The following is a 17,949-nucleotide window of genomic DNA, read 5'->3' as shown; positions in this document are numbered from 1 at the left end:
CAAAGTAAGGACATAATATCTCAAATGCTACAAGCAAGAAAAGATGAGCTTTTTTAAAATGCTGATGCAATTACTATGAGTTCCAGATGAGAAAGAAAAGGGAACAAGCTGACTATATCAAAGTTTCCCCAGTAATTCCAAACCATGTAATATTAACTTGCAGGTGGAGTAACTCCAAAACCATTAAAAAAAAAAATTAAAAAAAAGGGATGAAAAATTAAATCCTCAAAATATGTTGTTATTTAGTGCTTAAACTGAGCTCTACCTGGGAAAACTAATTTCATAGGTCCTAAAATTACAGATCTCAGCAATGGAAATGAACTCAATGTCCCTGCGTTGCTTAGGATTGTATGCTCTTGTACCTGTTTTAATGGTTTGTTTTGCCTTCTTTGAGCAAAATGAGTTTCCACATTAAGTTCATTTCTATGCACCTCTGAAACAGAGCAATCTATATTTAGAGGCGTGTTGCAATGGCAGTAAGAAATAAAGAAATGTGTAGGTTCAATATAAAATGTCTCTGGCGTCCAGAATGCTTAAGAAAAAAGGCTACGTTAGCAACGTGAGGAAGGTGGTGCTTTTCTGTGCTCCACTATTGCAATGGAAAGTACATTTTAAGGCAGAAAAGAGGAACGAGGAATTTTAAAAAGGCACAGGGAGAAATAAAAAGCCAAGTAGTCATCAAGAAAATCTATAACTGAGCTGGCAAAGCGACATGCCAAGTTTCAGCCACGGTTTTTGAATTTCAGCTGACAGATTCATCTAATTTACTGCTTTGTTTTGGACATCAGGTTAAAACTCTTTAAAGAAAAGCTGGACCAACGCAGCTATGTCCTGAGTTTTCCAAGCATGATGAGCTCAGCTTGGAGAAGAAACCGAGCACTTGACATTACTGTGCAAAACCTGGGCCCTTGGTTTTATTTATTTATTTATTTTTCTCTTATTATTTTTCTAAAAGGGTTATTAAATCACGTATACTATCAAAAGGCAAGGATTTAAAAGCTCAAGATAGGCTTTGGACAGCAGTGAAATAAGGACTTGCAGTTAAGTTTGAAATTCAGACTGCTTACTCAGGTGGCAGTAAGTCCAGTCTTGGAAGGCAATTTGGATTGCTCATGCTTTAGCTGCACTCAACCCCAAAAGAGCCCAACCACCATCTCCTCTTCTGACTGCTGGAACGTTCAAGCCAAACTTCCAGCAGAGCTGAATGAGGGAAGGCTTTGTGAAAGTGAGTTTGCAATACAAGGTCAGATTCTTGTGCATGTGTTTAAAACTGACCTCTAAGAAGACCCCATTATGTGATGAGCCGCAGTCATTATGATAATTTAGCTTGAACATTTAGCTCCTAATTACCAGTATCAGTATCATTGCTCTTTCCAGAGCCCAAGAGTGGGAGAAACACTTTACATAGAGGCAAAAATTACCTGCTCTGCTCTGCAGTAGAATGTGTGGCATGTCCTGAGTGAAAATTAATATCCTGGGTTGCTACCTGCTCATTGTCTTGCAGTAGTCAGCATTTTCAGCTTCAAATGTCGTGCTGGCACTATCATGAGCTGCAGAACTATGCAGCTCCCAGAGACCTCTCTTTGCAGTTGATACTGCAGTAGCACTGGCTTGTCATTGCATCCTGGTCCAACTTTAGGAGCAGACCACCAAGACACATACAAGTGGTCATCCAAACACATCTTGCTTAACATGTTTTCTTGGTTTTATTAAATGACAAAAGCCAAACCAACTGAAATGTTTCGGGAAATGGAATGACTGAGGTGCTCAACCCTAAGAACACTAAGTAACCACCCAGCAAGTGTTGCTGCAGCTGATGGATCAGATGAGCTGGCAGAACAGCCTCAAGTCTGTGTGCTGTGTTGCCCAGCCATGTTAGATTGTTCTAATTAGCAAAATAGTCCAGAAAATCTGCTCTATCTTTCACCTTGCCAACCTAAATACAAATCATGAATGTGTATCAGCTTGTGTATCTTTGCTTTCTGCACGTTGTTTCTGGTTTGAGATGGAGAAGTGCAGTCCTCTTGTGCACAGAACAGGCCCAGTCCTGGCAGCAGACATTAAATATTAACCACACCTGTAGATGGGAAGCACTGAGTGAAAATGGCTGTTACTGCCTCTTCAGCACAGTGCTTCAAGTCAAATCTGGAAGGACCAGCTCACAGGCACTTCTGCTCCTCTCAATATCCTTCCACAAAGTCAGCTTAAATGTGTAAGCTGTGATAGTGTTTTCTTGGAGGGTGGCTGTGTGACTACTGAGAATAGAACAAGATCACTAATCCTGATCTTAAATAGTCATAAGGTAAGCAGCTCTTCCTTGCTTCCTATTTGGAAGTCTTCCAGACGACAAAGGTTCTGGTTTCTCAGCTGAATGAGCATATTTTTGGTAGATGAAAATGTAACCTATGTGAAATCAACCTGCAATGAAAAACCTATGAGTGCTCTGGTCCTTCTCAATACCACCTGATCTGCAAGAAGTCATGTCTTTACAGTTCATGCCTATAGGTGTTTGTCTGCTACGTGCTCTCCTGCAAACTTAGCTCGAGGTCTGTCTCAGAATTTTAATCAATGTTATAGTGAGATATGGGCTAAGGATTTGCAAATGTGATGATTTAATCAACTTCAGAACCACATGCCTATATATATATAGGAATATATACATATATTCCTGCAGTTTCAAGGTAATTCTTTTACAGCCGGATGATTCATTTTGTTTCTTGTCAGTTGCATAATTTTAGCAGTGTTACTTATTAAGGAAAAAAAAAAAAAACAACACCAGAGAAGGTCGAGCTTTAGATAGAAACGATACGCGGTTTGAGGCACTCATCACTGTCAGAGGAAGCAATGTCAAAAGAGACAGGGAAGCGAAAGCCCTTTTTTGATTCCGAGGTTGTGGCAGTGTTTGTTAACTATTTATGTTGTTCAAGGTCTCAGAAGCAGCAGCATTCTTCTAGCACATTCTTTTTAAGAACAAACATAAAAACCCAACAGTCAAGTTGCTTACAGTTTCTCAGTTATGCATGAGTGAGAATTTTCCATTGCATTCGGGTGACTTTGCATCTCTTACTGCTGCCACCTTGACACTGTATGGTCTTCTTCTGCAGCCATTGAGAAGCAAAGATCTTAGAATAGAATCATAAAATGGCCTGAGTTGAAAAGGACCTTAATGATCATCCAGTTTCAACCCCCTGCTATGTGCCGGGTCACCAACCACCAAACCAGGCTGCCCAGAGCCACATCCAGCCTGGCCTTGAAAAAGATCAGTGTGCTGCTCTGACTTGGCTTAAGGGCGTGGGAAGATTTTAACTTATTTCCAAAGGCTTAAGTCATTCTATCACTAGTCTAGTTTCCGAAGGGCTGTAGGGCTTGGAAACTGAACACAGAATGAAAAACCTTTGGGCATGATGATGAAAATACTCATAGATATCCACATTACACCACTGTGGGGTCAAAGTAATCCCATGAAAAATCAGTGCTTTTGCAAAGTTAATTTTAATAGCATTCAAATACAAGCTGTAAAGTTAATTTTAATGGAATACAAATATAAAGGGAGACTATGATGTGTAAACAGCCATGGATCTAAAGTTGGGCATGTCATGATTTCCACACTTGACCTGATGTGTCAAGGGCTCAAGGTTAAAGCTCCCTTCTGAGAGCTCCGTTCCTGTGACAGCGATATCAACACGCACGAAAGCTCCCGCTGTCACCTTCACGGCTTCAGCGGGTTCAGGTGTGACACCAGAGCTCTCAGGAGAGCTGGGATGGTGCTTCCAGCAGTCCATGGCAGTTTGGAGCTCGCTGGAAGTTGTTTCATTCCTGTCACTTCTCATTTAATCGGAGCTGTCCAAGGATCCCCCACAAACTGCTGTGCTATGGATATGAAATGCTGCAGCCATATCCATTCTGGAGAATGTGGGCAGTGCAGTGTTTAAGCAGATTTAAGCAAATCACTGGTAATAAATCCTCCAGTATTTCCTTTGTATATACAATTTGGTGTCTCCGTTTCCCATTTTTAGTGATACATTCTGTTCTGATTTATATCCCATACAGAAGCAAAGCCTTTTAAACATAGGAGGAAACCTAACATTTCACAGCTGGTGCAGTTAAATATGTTAAAAATTGTTCTACCCTTGGAAAAAAAGAGATGAGTGATCTTTGTTGCTGCTGTTTATAGATAGCAGCAGAAAAGCAGCCTGCTGTTCTGAAAGCACTGAGCAGCCATCCTTCAAAAATTCAGTTAATTTGAGTGATCATTAAGTTGGGCGTCCTCATATTGAGGTATCATTTAAACCACCTTAAATGTTTAGAACAGACACCCTCCTGATGATCTGGGGATGCTGGGATGCTCCAGGTCTTGCAAAGATGAAAGACTTTAATGGTAGACTCGTGCCACATTGCCAGATTCCTGCCTGATAGATAATTCAATTCTCAACTCAGTGCTGTTTAAGATGTTTGATATTGTATTTATTGAAGGATGTGCTCTGAGGAAGTGCTTATAGATTTCAAAATTAAAGGAAAGCAAAGATTCCAGGGGCTTAAAGATGAGAGTCCCTCAGATTTAGGATGACAGCACAGTGTGGTGGACAATATCTTGCTTACAGGATGGAGAATGCGTACTACTGACTTGGCAAGCATAAAAAAAACTGACAACAGATGTTAACCACCTGGCCATACCATTGAAAGGATCTGTTTTAAGGCGTTGTGTAAATAAACTTTGATAACTTTCATAATAACATGCTCTTATCAGCTCTGAGGCTGCTGAGTTCAAACAGCAGGACCCTGGGATCAGCATCACAAGCCTTTTCTTTGGACAGAGACTCTGATTCATCTGTGCTTTGAACCAACTGTTGCGTTTTTTTTGCTACCATGAGAAACTTTTGTGTATTTGCTTTCTGTATTTTATGTGTTTATTTTGTATGATATAAAGTATGTATGTACAGGCTTAGCTCAGGGCTTTTTACTCCTTTTCACACTGCAGAAAGTTTTCGTTAAGAACACAGAAAATGCAGTGCATGCATTGCATTCTCATAATCATAATTGTGCGAGTGTTGCGCAATTAGCAAGGTAGGAAAAGCATTTTCGGACAGGGCTGTTTAAATGCAATCAAGTATCTGCCATCACAGAGGCCCATCTGTGACACTGGCAGCTCTCTTGCAGAAGAAGCGCTTTGCAGTCAACATTTCTGAATTAGTGAGTGTAGGATATTTTAAAAAGCCACAATGTGCATTGAAGAAACAATGTACAATTTTCATCGCTTATTTCTATTGAAGCAGCACCCTGCAGTCCCAAGTCCGGGCTGGAGCCTCACTTTGCTCAGCACGCAAAAAAATGTGTGTGTGCTGATGCAGCTGTGTACTTATGAACAGACCTTTACAGCAGAGAATGAGCTCTTTGCTGACAGCATCAGTGCTCCTGGACAATGAAGCACGCATGCAGACTTGGGAGTAGACCCTAAAAGAATCACAGTCTTCCAAAATATACACCAGTGTAGGTGCAGCTGTATTGACACTGGGAGTGAGTTCAAATTCATGTGCAGTTTCTGTCTGTGATAGGGGAAAGAGATGGGTGACAGAGTATGGCTGAAAGATTGCCAAAAGCATAGTAAGATGGTACCAACAAAAAGGGTAATTAACTATGGTTTAGGGAATTATGAGGCTGAGATGTGGTAGGTGCTCTGCTTCATGGTCCTTTGCAGATAAGAGAAACTGACATATTTTTCCTTCCCATATTTCCCTCAGATACTGCATCATCTTAAAAGGAGAATCGCTGAGGAGAAGATGTGAAAGAGTTAAATGGCAGCTCTTGGAAAGCTGAGCTCTGGACCCACGCGTGCTGGAACGAGGCTTTGTAAGTTGGTTCTAATAAAACATGAGAAATCAAGGTTAGAACATCAGACAGGAATTCATCAGGATTAAAGGTAAAAATAAACCAGGCCATGCTAGCAGATTTATGCAGGGCTGCAGAAGTTCCTCCAAGAAAAGTCTTGTTGCCTATCTGTTTCTGGGTATTTACATTGCACCTGGAGCCCTCCTGGGCTCCTCACTGACACTGAGCTCCCACACAGCACCATCGCAGGGCAGCGCCTTCTTCCTTATGCAGCTGATTTAGAGATTTCAGTCCTGGCAGACTGCTGGTGTGTTGTACATGTCTTTCATTGCCTGGGCTGCAGCCATGCAATATAGATGAATCACAGAAACAATAAGGTTGGGAAAGACCATTAAGATCAGCAAGTCCAGCCCCGGCCCACACTCACCATGCCCACTGACACTCAGTGCCACATCTACACGGTTCTAGAACTCCTTTGGGGATGGTGACTCCATCACCTCCCTGGGCAGCCTGTGCCACTGCATCACCAAGTAAGGAGAAGTGTGAGAAGTGTAGAGACGAAAGGTTATACAGAAAACTTGTGACTGAGGAAATAAATTTCTCTACTCAGAATATCAAGTAAAATCCATGAAAATAATCAGACTCTTCTGTGCCAAACATACAAAAGTCAGCTGCTGAAAAAGAACAGTGATCAGTCATTTAGATTCCATTGTAAGGGTAACAGCCTGTTCAGGAGACATCTCTGTTCAAAGCCAGGGAGTAAAATTCTAGATGAACTAAATAATGCCAAGGATGTCAGCTCCTACAGATAATCCAAACTCAGCCTTGGCAGTCCAGTTCTTCCCCAGATGAGAGAAAGATGGAACCACAAATGATGATTCCCACTTGTTAATTAGCACTCAAATAAAGATGCTCAACCCTTATGATAAAGAAGCCAGGAAAGTATTCTTTCAGAGCACTGCACTAATTACACTTAAATCTGTCTGCAATTGTCAGCTCACAACCTCAGCTCCAGTTTAGAGACATCGGCTCTAAATTTGTGTCACACAATAGAGTTTATGGAAGTTCCATGCAATTCTATGGTGGCATTCTTCTAGTCCATACCCTAATTAAGTGCAGGGAGGCCCAAGAGGTATTTTGATTGCTATGGCTGGCCAGTACTTCTGCAGCAGCCATGTCTCAGACTGCGTTTACTACTGCATTTGTCTGCCACAACTTCAATGTGCAGCTGCTGCTTCGTGTGATGGGGCTGCTTCTTGTTAAGAACTAGAGTTGAGCAACTCTGCACTGGCCTGTAATGGAAAGAGCCATCCCGTCACTCACATGTGTAGGATCAGTTGTATTTTGGTGAAAGACAGACATATCACAGTATAATATCAAACCCTGTCTTCAATGATCGTTTGCTTTTCATCTGTTCAATCAATCATCTCTTTAGCAACTAGAAAAAACGAAAAGAGCTAATAGATATGTGAAGACTTGCATCTCTGGCCAACTTCAACATTTTTTGCAGCATGTGATCAAACATTCATATAAAAAAAAACTAGATAAAAATCTCTGGACCCTTTAAGGCTTGAACCTGGAGAGATGTCTAGTTCAGCTGAACTCCACATGCCCTTCCAGAATTCCTGTGCTAATGACTTAATCCCCCCGGTTCAAGAAGGTTCCTGAATTTATTTGCTTACACATTTCTGAAGCTTCAGGAGGAAAAGCAGTGAGAGATTTGTATATAAAGGAACAAGCAAGAGCAAGCCTCTGGTATGATGGAAGAATAATTGCGAATTTCATAGAAGTCATTTATTATTCCAGTTGCTGAATCTATTTTTAGAGCTGTTTTCGTAAGACAAGACACTACAAGGGAAATAAACCTGTCATACCAACTGTTATTATCATTTATATCACCATAGCGTCTAGGACTCAGTCTCAGGAAAGAACTTCATTGCATTAGGAGTTACATACATCAACGCCTAGGAAGGATAAAGGGGAATTCCCACAGGAAGCTGAAGGTTGGGAAGACGAAGACTATTCAACACAATGAAGGAGCTTCTTCCAAAGCAGGCAGAGAGCCAGGATCAAGTGTGGAACAGATGCAAACAGAAACAAAGATGTTAGAAATAAAAGATTGGTTTAAGAGTCGAAAGTAACAAGTGGGTCAAGAAGCCTGAAGAGATCTGGCTAACATAACGTTATTAGAAACCTTGCTGAGAGCAATTTTGGTGGTCAGCATGGAGACAGCTAAATTAGTGGGAATGGAATACAGACGTGAAATAGAGGAAGTTGAAGCTCTTGTTAATAGAACGTTTCACAAGTGCAAAAAGAAAATGGAAAGGGTGTGCAGGTTAGGAATATTCTTTCCAGTATGAAAAGAGCTAAATTACTTTTCTTTTTTTTGGGGGGGAAAACTACAAATGGATAGTCAATGGGCTGTGAGTTTTGGGAGAACTAATTAGAGTAGTGAAGGTGGAGTGAAAAGGATCAAGTGATAGTCATTAAAAAGAGATTCAGCAGAGATTAAAGAGATGATTGAAGCAAAGTGGTGGAGAATGCATCCATTTGCTGCCTGGGATAAACGTATGAATCTACTGCTCAGACTGAAGCAGGATCACCTCTGCACACAGAACCACGTGAAACGCTTGGTCTCGTCAACTGGACAGCTGAAAGGAAGATACAAGCTGACAATAGATATGAGTGGAAAGAAAGGTTTAGCCAAGAGGTGAGAGGCACCAGCATGGTGCACATCCATGAGGACCTCGAGCATCTTCCTGCGTGCTTTGAGGCAATGGCCCTCACTGCTGGGTCACATCAGGGCTGCACTGACCCTTCTCAGTGAATGAGTGAAAGTGCTCAGGAACCACCACGATGTGATGAATTATTGCTAAAGAGAAGGACTCATTAATTCCACCAAAGGATTCAGCCTTCACATTTTATACCTCCGAGTTAAACTTACCACTGAATCTGAGCCTCTTCCCACGCAGAGATTTCAGTAGGCTTTAATGCTGAGAGGTGCTGCTACATAGGCCTAGTGGATTTTCCTCACTGATTTCCTTGGCTGACAACAACAATGACAAGAGGGTAACAAATATCATTTAGGATGGGAACCATCCTAAGCATATTGTTCACCTGACAGGCCAGCATTCAGAATACAAAAGGTATATGAGAGGAGGAGACGATGCACCAAGTGTCTGAAAACTATCTGTCCTCACAGAAGGGAATGTGCTTACATAGACCCAAACTAGGTCACAAAGTCGCTGAGATTCCATCCACTAACATTTCAAAACCTTTATTTTTAGAATCAACAAGTTCTCTGTATATTAGAACAAGATTCTTATGCAACTCTATAAAAATAGCTTTCATTCTACTTCTTGTCTTCGCTTGGTAAAGTTATTTCTCCTGTATTTTATACATGTAATTTAAGCCTACTATAAAGAGAATTGCTCTTCAGCAGCCTCAAGCAAATAAAAAACGTTAGCCTCCTGCTAAGCTTCATTTCCTAACCACGCTGCTGTGAGTCAGTCAGTGTTGCAGTTTACAGTTCCAAGAGGCAAGTTTTGTCACCCTTTGCTGAGGAGCCCATCTCAGAGCATCCCAGCATATCCTCTGCACTTTACACGTAATCTGACGAGTTCTGCCACTCTGTGCCTCCTTTGACTCAAGCCTATGACAACTTTACAGCACTTCCACTGCTAAACGCCCAGCAAAAATGCTAATTAAACCCTTCTCCTTCACTCAACTGCATAAATGATGTTTCTCAGTTACCCCCCGGCAGATTTCCCTTGGATTTAACTGCCGTTCCGACACCGCCGCTCCTACGCGCTGTTTGGCACATTTCGATTTCATGCTTTCCTTTGTGATCCCGTTCAAGATGCTGAAAGGCAGCTCCATCTCTCATTCTTAATGATCTCCGTACAACTCCAGTCAAGCCACCGGTGTGTCAGGCTGTGTATGGAGAGAAAGGGAAAATGCTGAGGCTGTGATTGAGCTGCTGCTCAGTCCTGCTGCTGACAGGCTGCTGACTGCTCCTCGCTTTGCTTAAGGCACCTCACACTGACGTGCTGTCGGCTCAGCCCTTTGCTGGGGAGGTGGTGCGCTTTCCCAGCCAGGCTGTACAAAGAGGATATTTAAACTGATTAATTACCTTCTCATTAGTATATGGAGTTGATGTTGGAACAACATTTTGGTTCTCATTGACAAGAATTGCAGCTTTAGAATCAGAAAACAAAAACAACATTGCGAATCTACATTATGAACTTACAAGCAATATGAAGCACAAAGGTAATTTTGGCTGTTTGGATTTACTCAGCCTCTTCATTAATATCTTTACTGCTCCTTATATTGCAGCTTCGTTCAGCTTTTGGAAAGCATATTTATTATTTACAGCCTGCTGATAGGATCTCTGAGCACTGATAAGCCCACATACTCTGCTTAAGGCAATGCCCGAGAAGGGAAAAATACAGAGATTTAACCGAAGGTTACCAAGTGCTCATGCTTTTCCAGAAAAGAAGGAAATAAAACCTATTGCTGTAGCAGTACTTTAGAAAGCCACTTGTAGAGCTAAGAGCTGAAATCTGCTCTGCTTCCACTTCTCTACCTAAAGAAAGAGGGTAAGGAGAACAAACCAGCCTCAGAAAACCCCAGTACAGCTAGGGTAGAATTTTGCTTCACGCAGCAGAGTATAAAAATAGCCATCAGACACTGTTTTCAATTTCTGTTGGGACTGTGCACAAAATTCCAGGCTGACAGGAAGAAAAGATAAAACTTGTATGAGACAGCGGGACCATGAATTTGAATGGCCACAGGAAAGTGTGATTGGAAGGACAGGGCAGGGAGAGGCCTTCTAAAGCCACTACCTACCTCACCTCTGGATAAGTTCTTGCCAGGAGATCTTCTTGCAACAGCTAGAAAACATCTTGGTCCTCTCATCAAATTTCAAATCCAAGGCTCCTTTCCCTTGCCTTTAGAGACAGTTCAGCTCTGTCTAGATAATGGCAGGACAAGGGGAAATGGTTTTAAGTTGAAGGAGGGAAGATGTAGGTTGAATATCAGGGGAAGTTCTTCAGTGAGAGCAGTGAGGTGCTGGCACAGGCTGCCCAGTGAGGCTGTGGATGCTCTGTCCATGGAGGTGTTCAAGGCCAGGTTGGATGGGGCCCTGCACAGCCTTGTCCAGTGCCAGATCTGGTGGTTGGTGGCCCTGCCTGTGGTGGGGGGATGGAACTTGATGATCCTTGTGATCCTTTCCAACCCAACCATTCTATGATTCTATCATTCTGTTCTATGATTCTTAGAGCAGTCACTTTGAGACCACAGAAAGGAGTGGTGCCTTCCTTGGTTCTGGCAGAATGCACCCAGCTCAGTCCGAGATGTCACTATACATAATGATACCATGTGAGCATCTATAGGTTTGTACATACAAGCTTATGTATTATGTATTAATGTTTAAAATGTTTGAATTGATAAGAGCAATGATATTTATCAAGGTTAAAAAAAATCAATAAAGCTGCCCTACTCTCATTAGCTGTATTACCTACAGTAAACAAACAAGATTTTTTGGCATGCAGTGCCTTCATGAGCAATTAATCAATGTACCAGTAAGACCATGAGCAGAAGCGTAACTAACAGATGATATTCGTAGGTATGTTGGTAGTGCTCCTCACTTGAATGACTGCACAGGAAGCCAGTATTAGTACTCCAGCTCCATATGTTCTTAGTCAAAGCTGTAAAACTGTTATCTAAAGTGAGATGGTTGTAACAAAACAATTCTAATTGGTAGAAGCTGCTGTTAAAGCATCGTTCAGCCACATTGAAGCATCTTTACTATGATTGTTATTGTCAGTAGAACAAAACGTTCGCCTCCCAACATGAACAACGAATGGGTGAGGGTGTATTCTCTCATTCTTTACATTAAGGTTTTGGTGAAGGCAAACCAAGCATTTGCTTGCAGAATCTTTCTGGGGGGTGTGCAGTGTGCAGAATAGCTGTGTCTACAAGCACCCAAACACTGCAAACCACATCACCTTCTACACACAGTAGAAGTTCTAAACCCAGCTAACAGGGCACCAAAGCAGGAGACAGACCTGCTGCAGAAGCTAAGCTGGCCCTTGGGATCTCTGCAGCAAGCTGAAGCGTGCAAACAGTCTGTGACTCATGCAGCACAACATTTCTCATCTGTCTAATGTGCAGAAATGGAATGAAACCAGATCTCATTTTCCAGGTTGCTGAATAAACCTGAAGCTGGAGAGTCTTCAGAATTTTAGCCCAGGTCCACGAATGGCCAGCTGACACTCGTGGCCCTGCAGGAAAGGGAACGTGAAATGAATGGTGCTTGTTAGCGAACAGATTCAACTCAGTTGTAACTCCTTATAACTCGTATAACTCCGTTGTAACGCCTTATGGCATACACATTTCACTGCTTCCACGTCTCTCTTGATGTAAAAAATGACAAACAAATCAGATCACTAAAGATAACATTTTTAATGTTCATTTTTTCCATGAAAAAACCCTTACAAGGAAAAAGAGGTTTCACAGGAGAAATAATACATTCTTCAATAGCTGTTCATTTGCTCGCTGAAATCTGAGGCTGACATTTCCTCTCTGGTGTATTTATTTGTTCTCCTACTATTACAGGACATTTACCTTTTACTTAAAAAGGATCATAATCCACACATATTGTTAAGGAAGATAAAACAATCCCCATCTTTCCACCTAAAGAATATGGAGACGTTTTTTAAGGTGTTAAGTGCTCGACTGTGACTTTGTCTGCTACTGTTGCGCTGCTGGATGTGACATCCCAACATCAGAACCCAAATACAGTGATACTGTTTCATTGTGAGTACCCGACCATTCATAGCTGCCTCTACACACAGACCTTCCCCATTTAAATTATCTTTGCTGATCTGTAAGAAGAGGGGGAAAAAAAACAACAAAAACCCACCCCAAAGACCAAAACCCTCCCCCTAAAATACCAAGAATTGTCATCTTTGCCCATTTAAAGTTTCACCCTCCATCTCACTTGCGCTGCAGTTTCTGCAAGATGTTTGAAATCACCCCGCCAAGTTTACTCCTATCAGTTTCAGAAGCAGGTTGACAAGACTGCACAAAAGACCTGAGATTGAAGTACTTCATAAGGGCAGGCTGCAGGAAAAGCACCTGCACTTCAGCTTGGTTCAACAACACAACAGTGCAGGAAAACCGATCCTTACAGAATGAGCAGAGTTACAAAACAAACCAACAAAAACCAAAACCCAAACTCACAAATTGGGAAGCTCAAATAAATTCCCTGTTGCAGTCTGTACTCCAGCATTCCTATGAAGACACACTATCAAGTATTTTCATTCAAGGCACTGATGTTTGTCCTTCAGTCATCCTGATGCAATGAAAGCGCAGCATTTCTGTCACACCGGGCTGAACCACTGTCCCAGGAGCCCAGATTTCACCTTGCTGCAGTTTTGCAACTACCTCATCATATGTAGAAGAGAGTACAACACTCTTTACTAAAATAAATAGCCAATAATTGAAGGAACAGAAAGATGTGCCCCTGTCACTTCATTCTGATCCTCTCCCTCCTGTAAGCAATTAGATTAGGATTCCTAAGAGACTAGGAATGAGTCTTTCTTGATGCTCTCACAAAATGCAGTTTTATCCATGGTTTGAATGACAAGATTTGATCAGTGGAATAAAACAAGTGGATGAAGAATACATACATATGCACCTTTTCTGAAGCCAAGCAGATAAGGCATTTACATGACACTGTAAACTACTCTCTCATGTATTATTCATCTGGTCTGGACTTGCTTTGTATCACATTAGCACACTATTACACAAGCACAGTACTCTACAAGTGGAAGACCTAAGGCAAAACGTGAACTATGAAGAGCTGCACCAGTAGAAAAACCCAAAAAGGCACAAGAGAATCTAATATAAAAAGGAATGAACTAAAAATGTATGCATGAAATGCATGCCCATCAATAACACGACTTAGGCAGTCAGCATTCCTCCTCTTCCTTCAGTGGAGAAGAATAAACTACAGAGAGATGTTACTGAATTCAGTGTGAAAAGCCTTGAGAAGATATTACTCTCCTCTGAAATGACATTATCTTTCTCCTAGTGAAATTAAAACTGTAATTAAATACAAACATCTCCTGGAACTTTTAACATATTCATTCACAAACAAAAGCTGCTCTAGGAAAGCAAACCCTAGGACTAAAAACTGCAAAAGCCTCAGAACTTGCTTCTATTGTAGAGCAGAAGCACAACCAATATTCTTTAGAGATTTGCTACAGTAATTTATGACTTTATTAAGGTCTGATGCAAAACCTGTTAAAGTCAGTGAGAAAACACAATGTGAAAAGACTTTGAATTACATACTGGCACTGGAAGTTCAAAATCTGGGAGTGCTGAGCCATATCAAATCAGTGGTAATTTACAGTTTTTGTATCGGGAAATACTACAAGCTGAACTGCCATACAAAGAGATGGCAGCCATCTGATTTTTCGGTATTTACAGACAGAAATCAAATATCCTGTTTTTCTAAATAGCCTTTTAAGGATGCTTTCTGGTAACCAAAGTGAAATTTCTGCTGCTTGTACATGTTACCTCCTGTCTGGTTACATCCACAGCACTTGTTGCTTTAGTGTAACTGCACCCTGTGAGCCCTGGAGAAAGCAATGGAAACAGCATCTCTTTCGTAGGCTAAAAGTATACAACATAAGCTCTTAAAAAGCATGTTACGCTAATTATAGAGTGTTCAAATGCCTGTTCAGCTGATGCTATGAGTGAAACATAAGTAGGGACTCAGTGAGTTTGCATGCTATTTCCTGGACAAACAAAATAGTGTCCGGCTTAATGTGATAGATGCCAGTCATAGTGAACACACAGAGTGAGCGAGGATCAGAAAAACCCCAGTAACTTCATCAGGGAGAGCTGGAGCACAATGATCATTAGCTGCTCCTAAGACAACAAAGGAGAATTATTATAGCAGTGTCCCTGTTTGAAAGCCATAAAGATAGATCAGGGTAAGAAGCTCTCCCTTTGAGTCTAAAGGGGTTTAGGACTTACAGGATGCAGGTGGGGAAAGCATTTTGTGACATCCATCTTTTCTCTGTAAACAACAAGACAAATGTACTTTTGAAATGTTCTCACACACCTTCTGCCTCTTTTAGCACAGTCATTACACGCAGTAACAGGGAATGTACTAACAATGGCATGAATGTGCTACATCCCTAGTTTGTGTTGGATACACTCCTTGCTTACACAGGATTCACTCAACTGCTGCAAGACAGACTTAAAGGAGAAATTAAATAATCAAACACATATTCCTACTGTTTTCCCTGAAATAAAATTACTTAAAATTTGGTTATGATACAGATTTAAAGGTCCTTTAAAATCTGAGCCTAGATGCTCATGCAACACTTTTCCTATTATCTGCTACCACTCCTTTCCAATAAGGTTACAGCGGCTCTGAATGTGCCTACCACACAAAGTAACTAAAAAGGGAATCTTGAAAACAAAAAACATACAACCCTTAAGCACATGTTGACAGATGCACATTTAGACAGAAGACATATCTACAAGACTATATTTCAACATTACAATTCAGATTACATTTGATGCAGCTTTTTTTTTTCCCTGGGTATGAGAACAGAAGGCAGCATTTTATGATCCTGTTCAACTGAAACACATTTTTCTTCTCTAATTTCCAATTAAAATTATATCAGTCTACCTGCTGAGTTACAAACTCAAGGTAACATTAAGAGTTCGATTTGTTATTCGAAACTCCTGAAACTAATGCTTGTGTTTTTTTCAGTAAGCAGTAGAAAAGCTGTGATCTGGATGGAAGCTGAGCTGTGGTTTCCTGGCCTCCATCCAAAGTTAGATAAACACCAAATAAAATCGGAAGGAGTTGTAATAAAATGTAAGAAATGATAAATGCACCAATCCATTTCTTTAGCTTCATCCTTCCAGCGCTATCTGCGACCTCTGAACAAAGTAGCAAAGCTCTACCCTTCTTCAGAACGGCATACGAGATTGAGAGGCTTACCCAAAGGAACTGGAAGAGTGAATTAGAACAAATGGCTTCAAGAAAGCAAACAAACAACAGAAACACAAGAGAAACAATAGTTCAGTCCTTGCCTTGCTGACAGGTGGTGAGATAATCACCATTTCTGCTACTACAGGGAACTCACAGATAGGCTGGCACCTCAATAGGAGGAAAAAACACACCAATCCTTATGGTCCCCCTGAACAAAAGCCCCTCGAGTTCATGACCCACATGTCAGTCAGCTTTTAAGAAACATCAACGACAAATCATACTGGGGAATGACTGACAGGTGTCAGCAACCATGATGACTGCTTTAGAAAATGCCACATAAAAGTACTTCCATGACCACACTTCATACTATATGCAAAAATATTCTACATTAAATTCATCTTCTTAGAACTGATTCTCATAATCAAAGCACTGACCCTAACCCAGCTGCCACTTAAGCACTGTGGAAATCCTTCCCATTTGGGTAAGACACTCACACATCCTCCTGTATTCCTGGTACTTGCTGTGGCAAATCGATCCCATTTTTCTTGCAAAACACTGAAGCACCAAAGGCAGAGTTCAGGAACACGACTTCAAAGTATTTTGCTCCAAGATGAAATCACTGATCTTCAGCAAAATGTCAGAACCTCTAGACATGATATTATCACATGCATAGCTCTGATTCAGAGGCCACCATAACAAATGAATGTGTGGACGAAGACTGACTTCAAAAAACCCTGACCTGGCCTTCAAGAAGGCAGCATTACTCCAAATATTTTAAGCTTGCAAGAAAGAAATCTTCAAACAATGTTTTACATTGAAATTCTAAAAGTGAGAAAGTTATTCACTTGCTTGAAATGGTTGACATTTAATTTTTGCACTTCAGATAATCAAACATTTTCTATCACTTACCACAAAATGTAAGTCAGTACAGATTAGAAAGATTCCAGCATGGTTTTGTGATATTTTTTTTCCTTTACAAATATACATCAAGGAGGCACATTCTTTGTTAGAAATGAGTGTGATTCATTTATGGAGGAGCTTAAATTCACAGGAATTTTTCCATGAAGCTGCGCTCTTCATATAAGGCAGTCAGATTGAGTTAAGCAAAACACTCACCTTAAATAATATTAGAGCTACACTTAAATTAAGATCTACTTTGAAAACACACGTGCCATAGACGCTGTTCAGAAAAACACACAAGATGCTTCTTTTGCTGCCTTGAGAAAGAAACCATTGATTTTGACATTCTGTTAAAATTTAAGGGCACAGAAGGAATCAGGAACTGTTAGTCTGAAGTAATCCAATGTACAATGCAAAGAACTTCTTACAGTAACATCACAAAGCAATATTAGCTCTTTCAGAAGGACTTGTTGCTCATTATTTGAATGGCACAAGTCCCACATATTCACAATTGGCAATAGAGTGTAGAGCTTTACAGTATCAATGCTGCTACTGTAATGAAAAGAAATGAGGTTGTGATTACAAATTTTCCCATTAAACTAAGAAACTCTGCTTCATTTAACCAAGCACTAGTTAGTTATAAACGAATGTGTTAGTTCAACTTGTGTCAAACTGCCTTGGTTTGTACTTCCTATCTGCAAAGGCTGATTGAATGAGATTCCTTTCATCATGCAGGCACTGCTATCTTTACTGCAATAGTAGAGGCACGCTTTGATGGCCAGGACAGCTTCAGCTGATAGACAGACTCTTGGTAGCTGAAAGGGAATGACAGTTTGACAGGAAACATCCTTAATTTCTCCAGACAGATGCTGTCCTTGAAGCAGCCATGTATTATTATCTGCAAAAGAACAAATGCTATTGTTAGGATATTTAACACCATATCTGAAACCAACAGAAAACATTAATTTTTACCTATGCGACAATATGGCCTTTCTTTACAATTGTTTAAGGATAGAAAGATCTGTAGCTTTGCTTCAAACTTGTGGGCACACATACAGTAGATCTTTGTTAAATGCAGTGATCTGCAATTTGTCCTATAGACTCTTCAGAGGATATTAATTTTTATTTTTTTTTCTGAGATACATACACAAAACTCCTTAAATCAGCGGGATGTTACATATTCTCATCCACAGTCTAATACT

General features: G+C 40.8%; 1 protein-coding gene and 1 long non-coding RNA gene across 5 annotated transcripts in view; one reads left to right on the top strand and one right to left on the bottom strand.

Annotated features, from left to right (window-relative positions):
* The window catches only part of LOC146759998 (uncharacterized), a 60,947-nt gene extending 55,094 nt beyond the window's left edge, over positions 1–5,853 (top strand). For both annotated transcript variants that reach the window (XR_014948771.1, XR_014948772.1), the window contains exon 3: positions 5,739–5,853. This is a non-coding gene — a long non-coding RNA (uncharacterized LOC146759998). The remainder of the gene's footprint in view (positions 1–5,738) is intronic.
* A 6,419-nt stretch (positions 5,854–12,272) lies between these two features.
* The window catches only part of NHLRC2 (NHL repeat containing 2), a 34,479-nt gene continuing 28,802 nt past the window's right edge, over positions 12,273–17,949 (bottom strand). For 2 of the 3 annotated variants that reach the window (XR_014948762.1, XR_014948761.1), the window contains exon 11: positions 16,693–17,645. Coding sequence is in view for 1 of the 3 variants with exons in the window: in XM_015867293.3 (XP_015722779.1) it covers positions 17,377–17,645 (269 nt within the window). In the remaining 2 variants the exon portion in view is untranslated. Of the gene's footprint in view, positions 17,646–17,949 lie in introns of all 3 variants that reach the window. The other variant, XM_015867293.3, reaches the window with a different exon arrangement.

Source organism: Coturnix japonica, chromosome 8 (assembly GCF_054131305.1).
Source record: "Coturnix japonica strain WE chromosome 8, WE-NBRP24, whole genome shotgun sequence".
In the NCBI taxonomy this organism is placed as follows: domain Eukaryota; kingdom Metazoa; phylum Chordata; class Aves; order Galliformes; family Phasianidae; genus Coturnix; species Coturnix japonica.
Note: the sequence above shows the minus strand (reverse complement) of the source record. Positions and strands in the feature narration are given on the sequence as shown.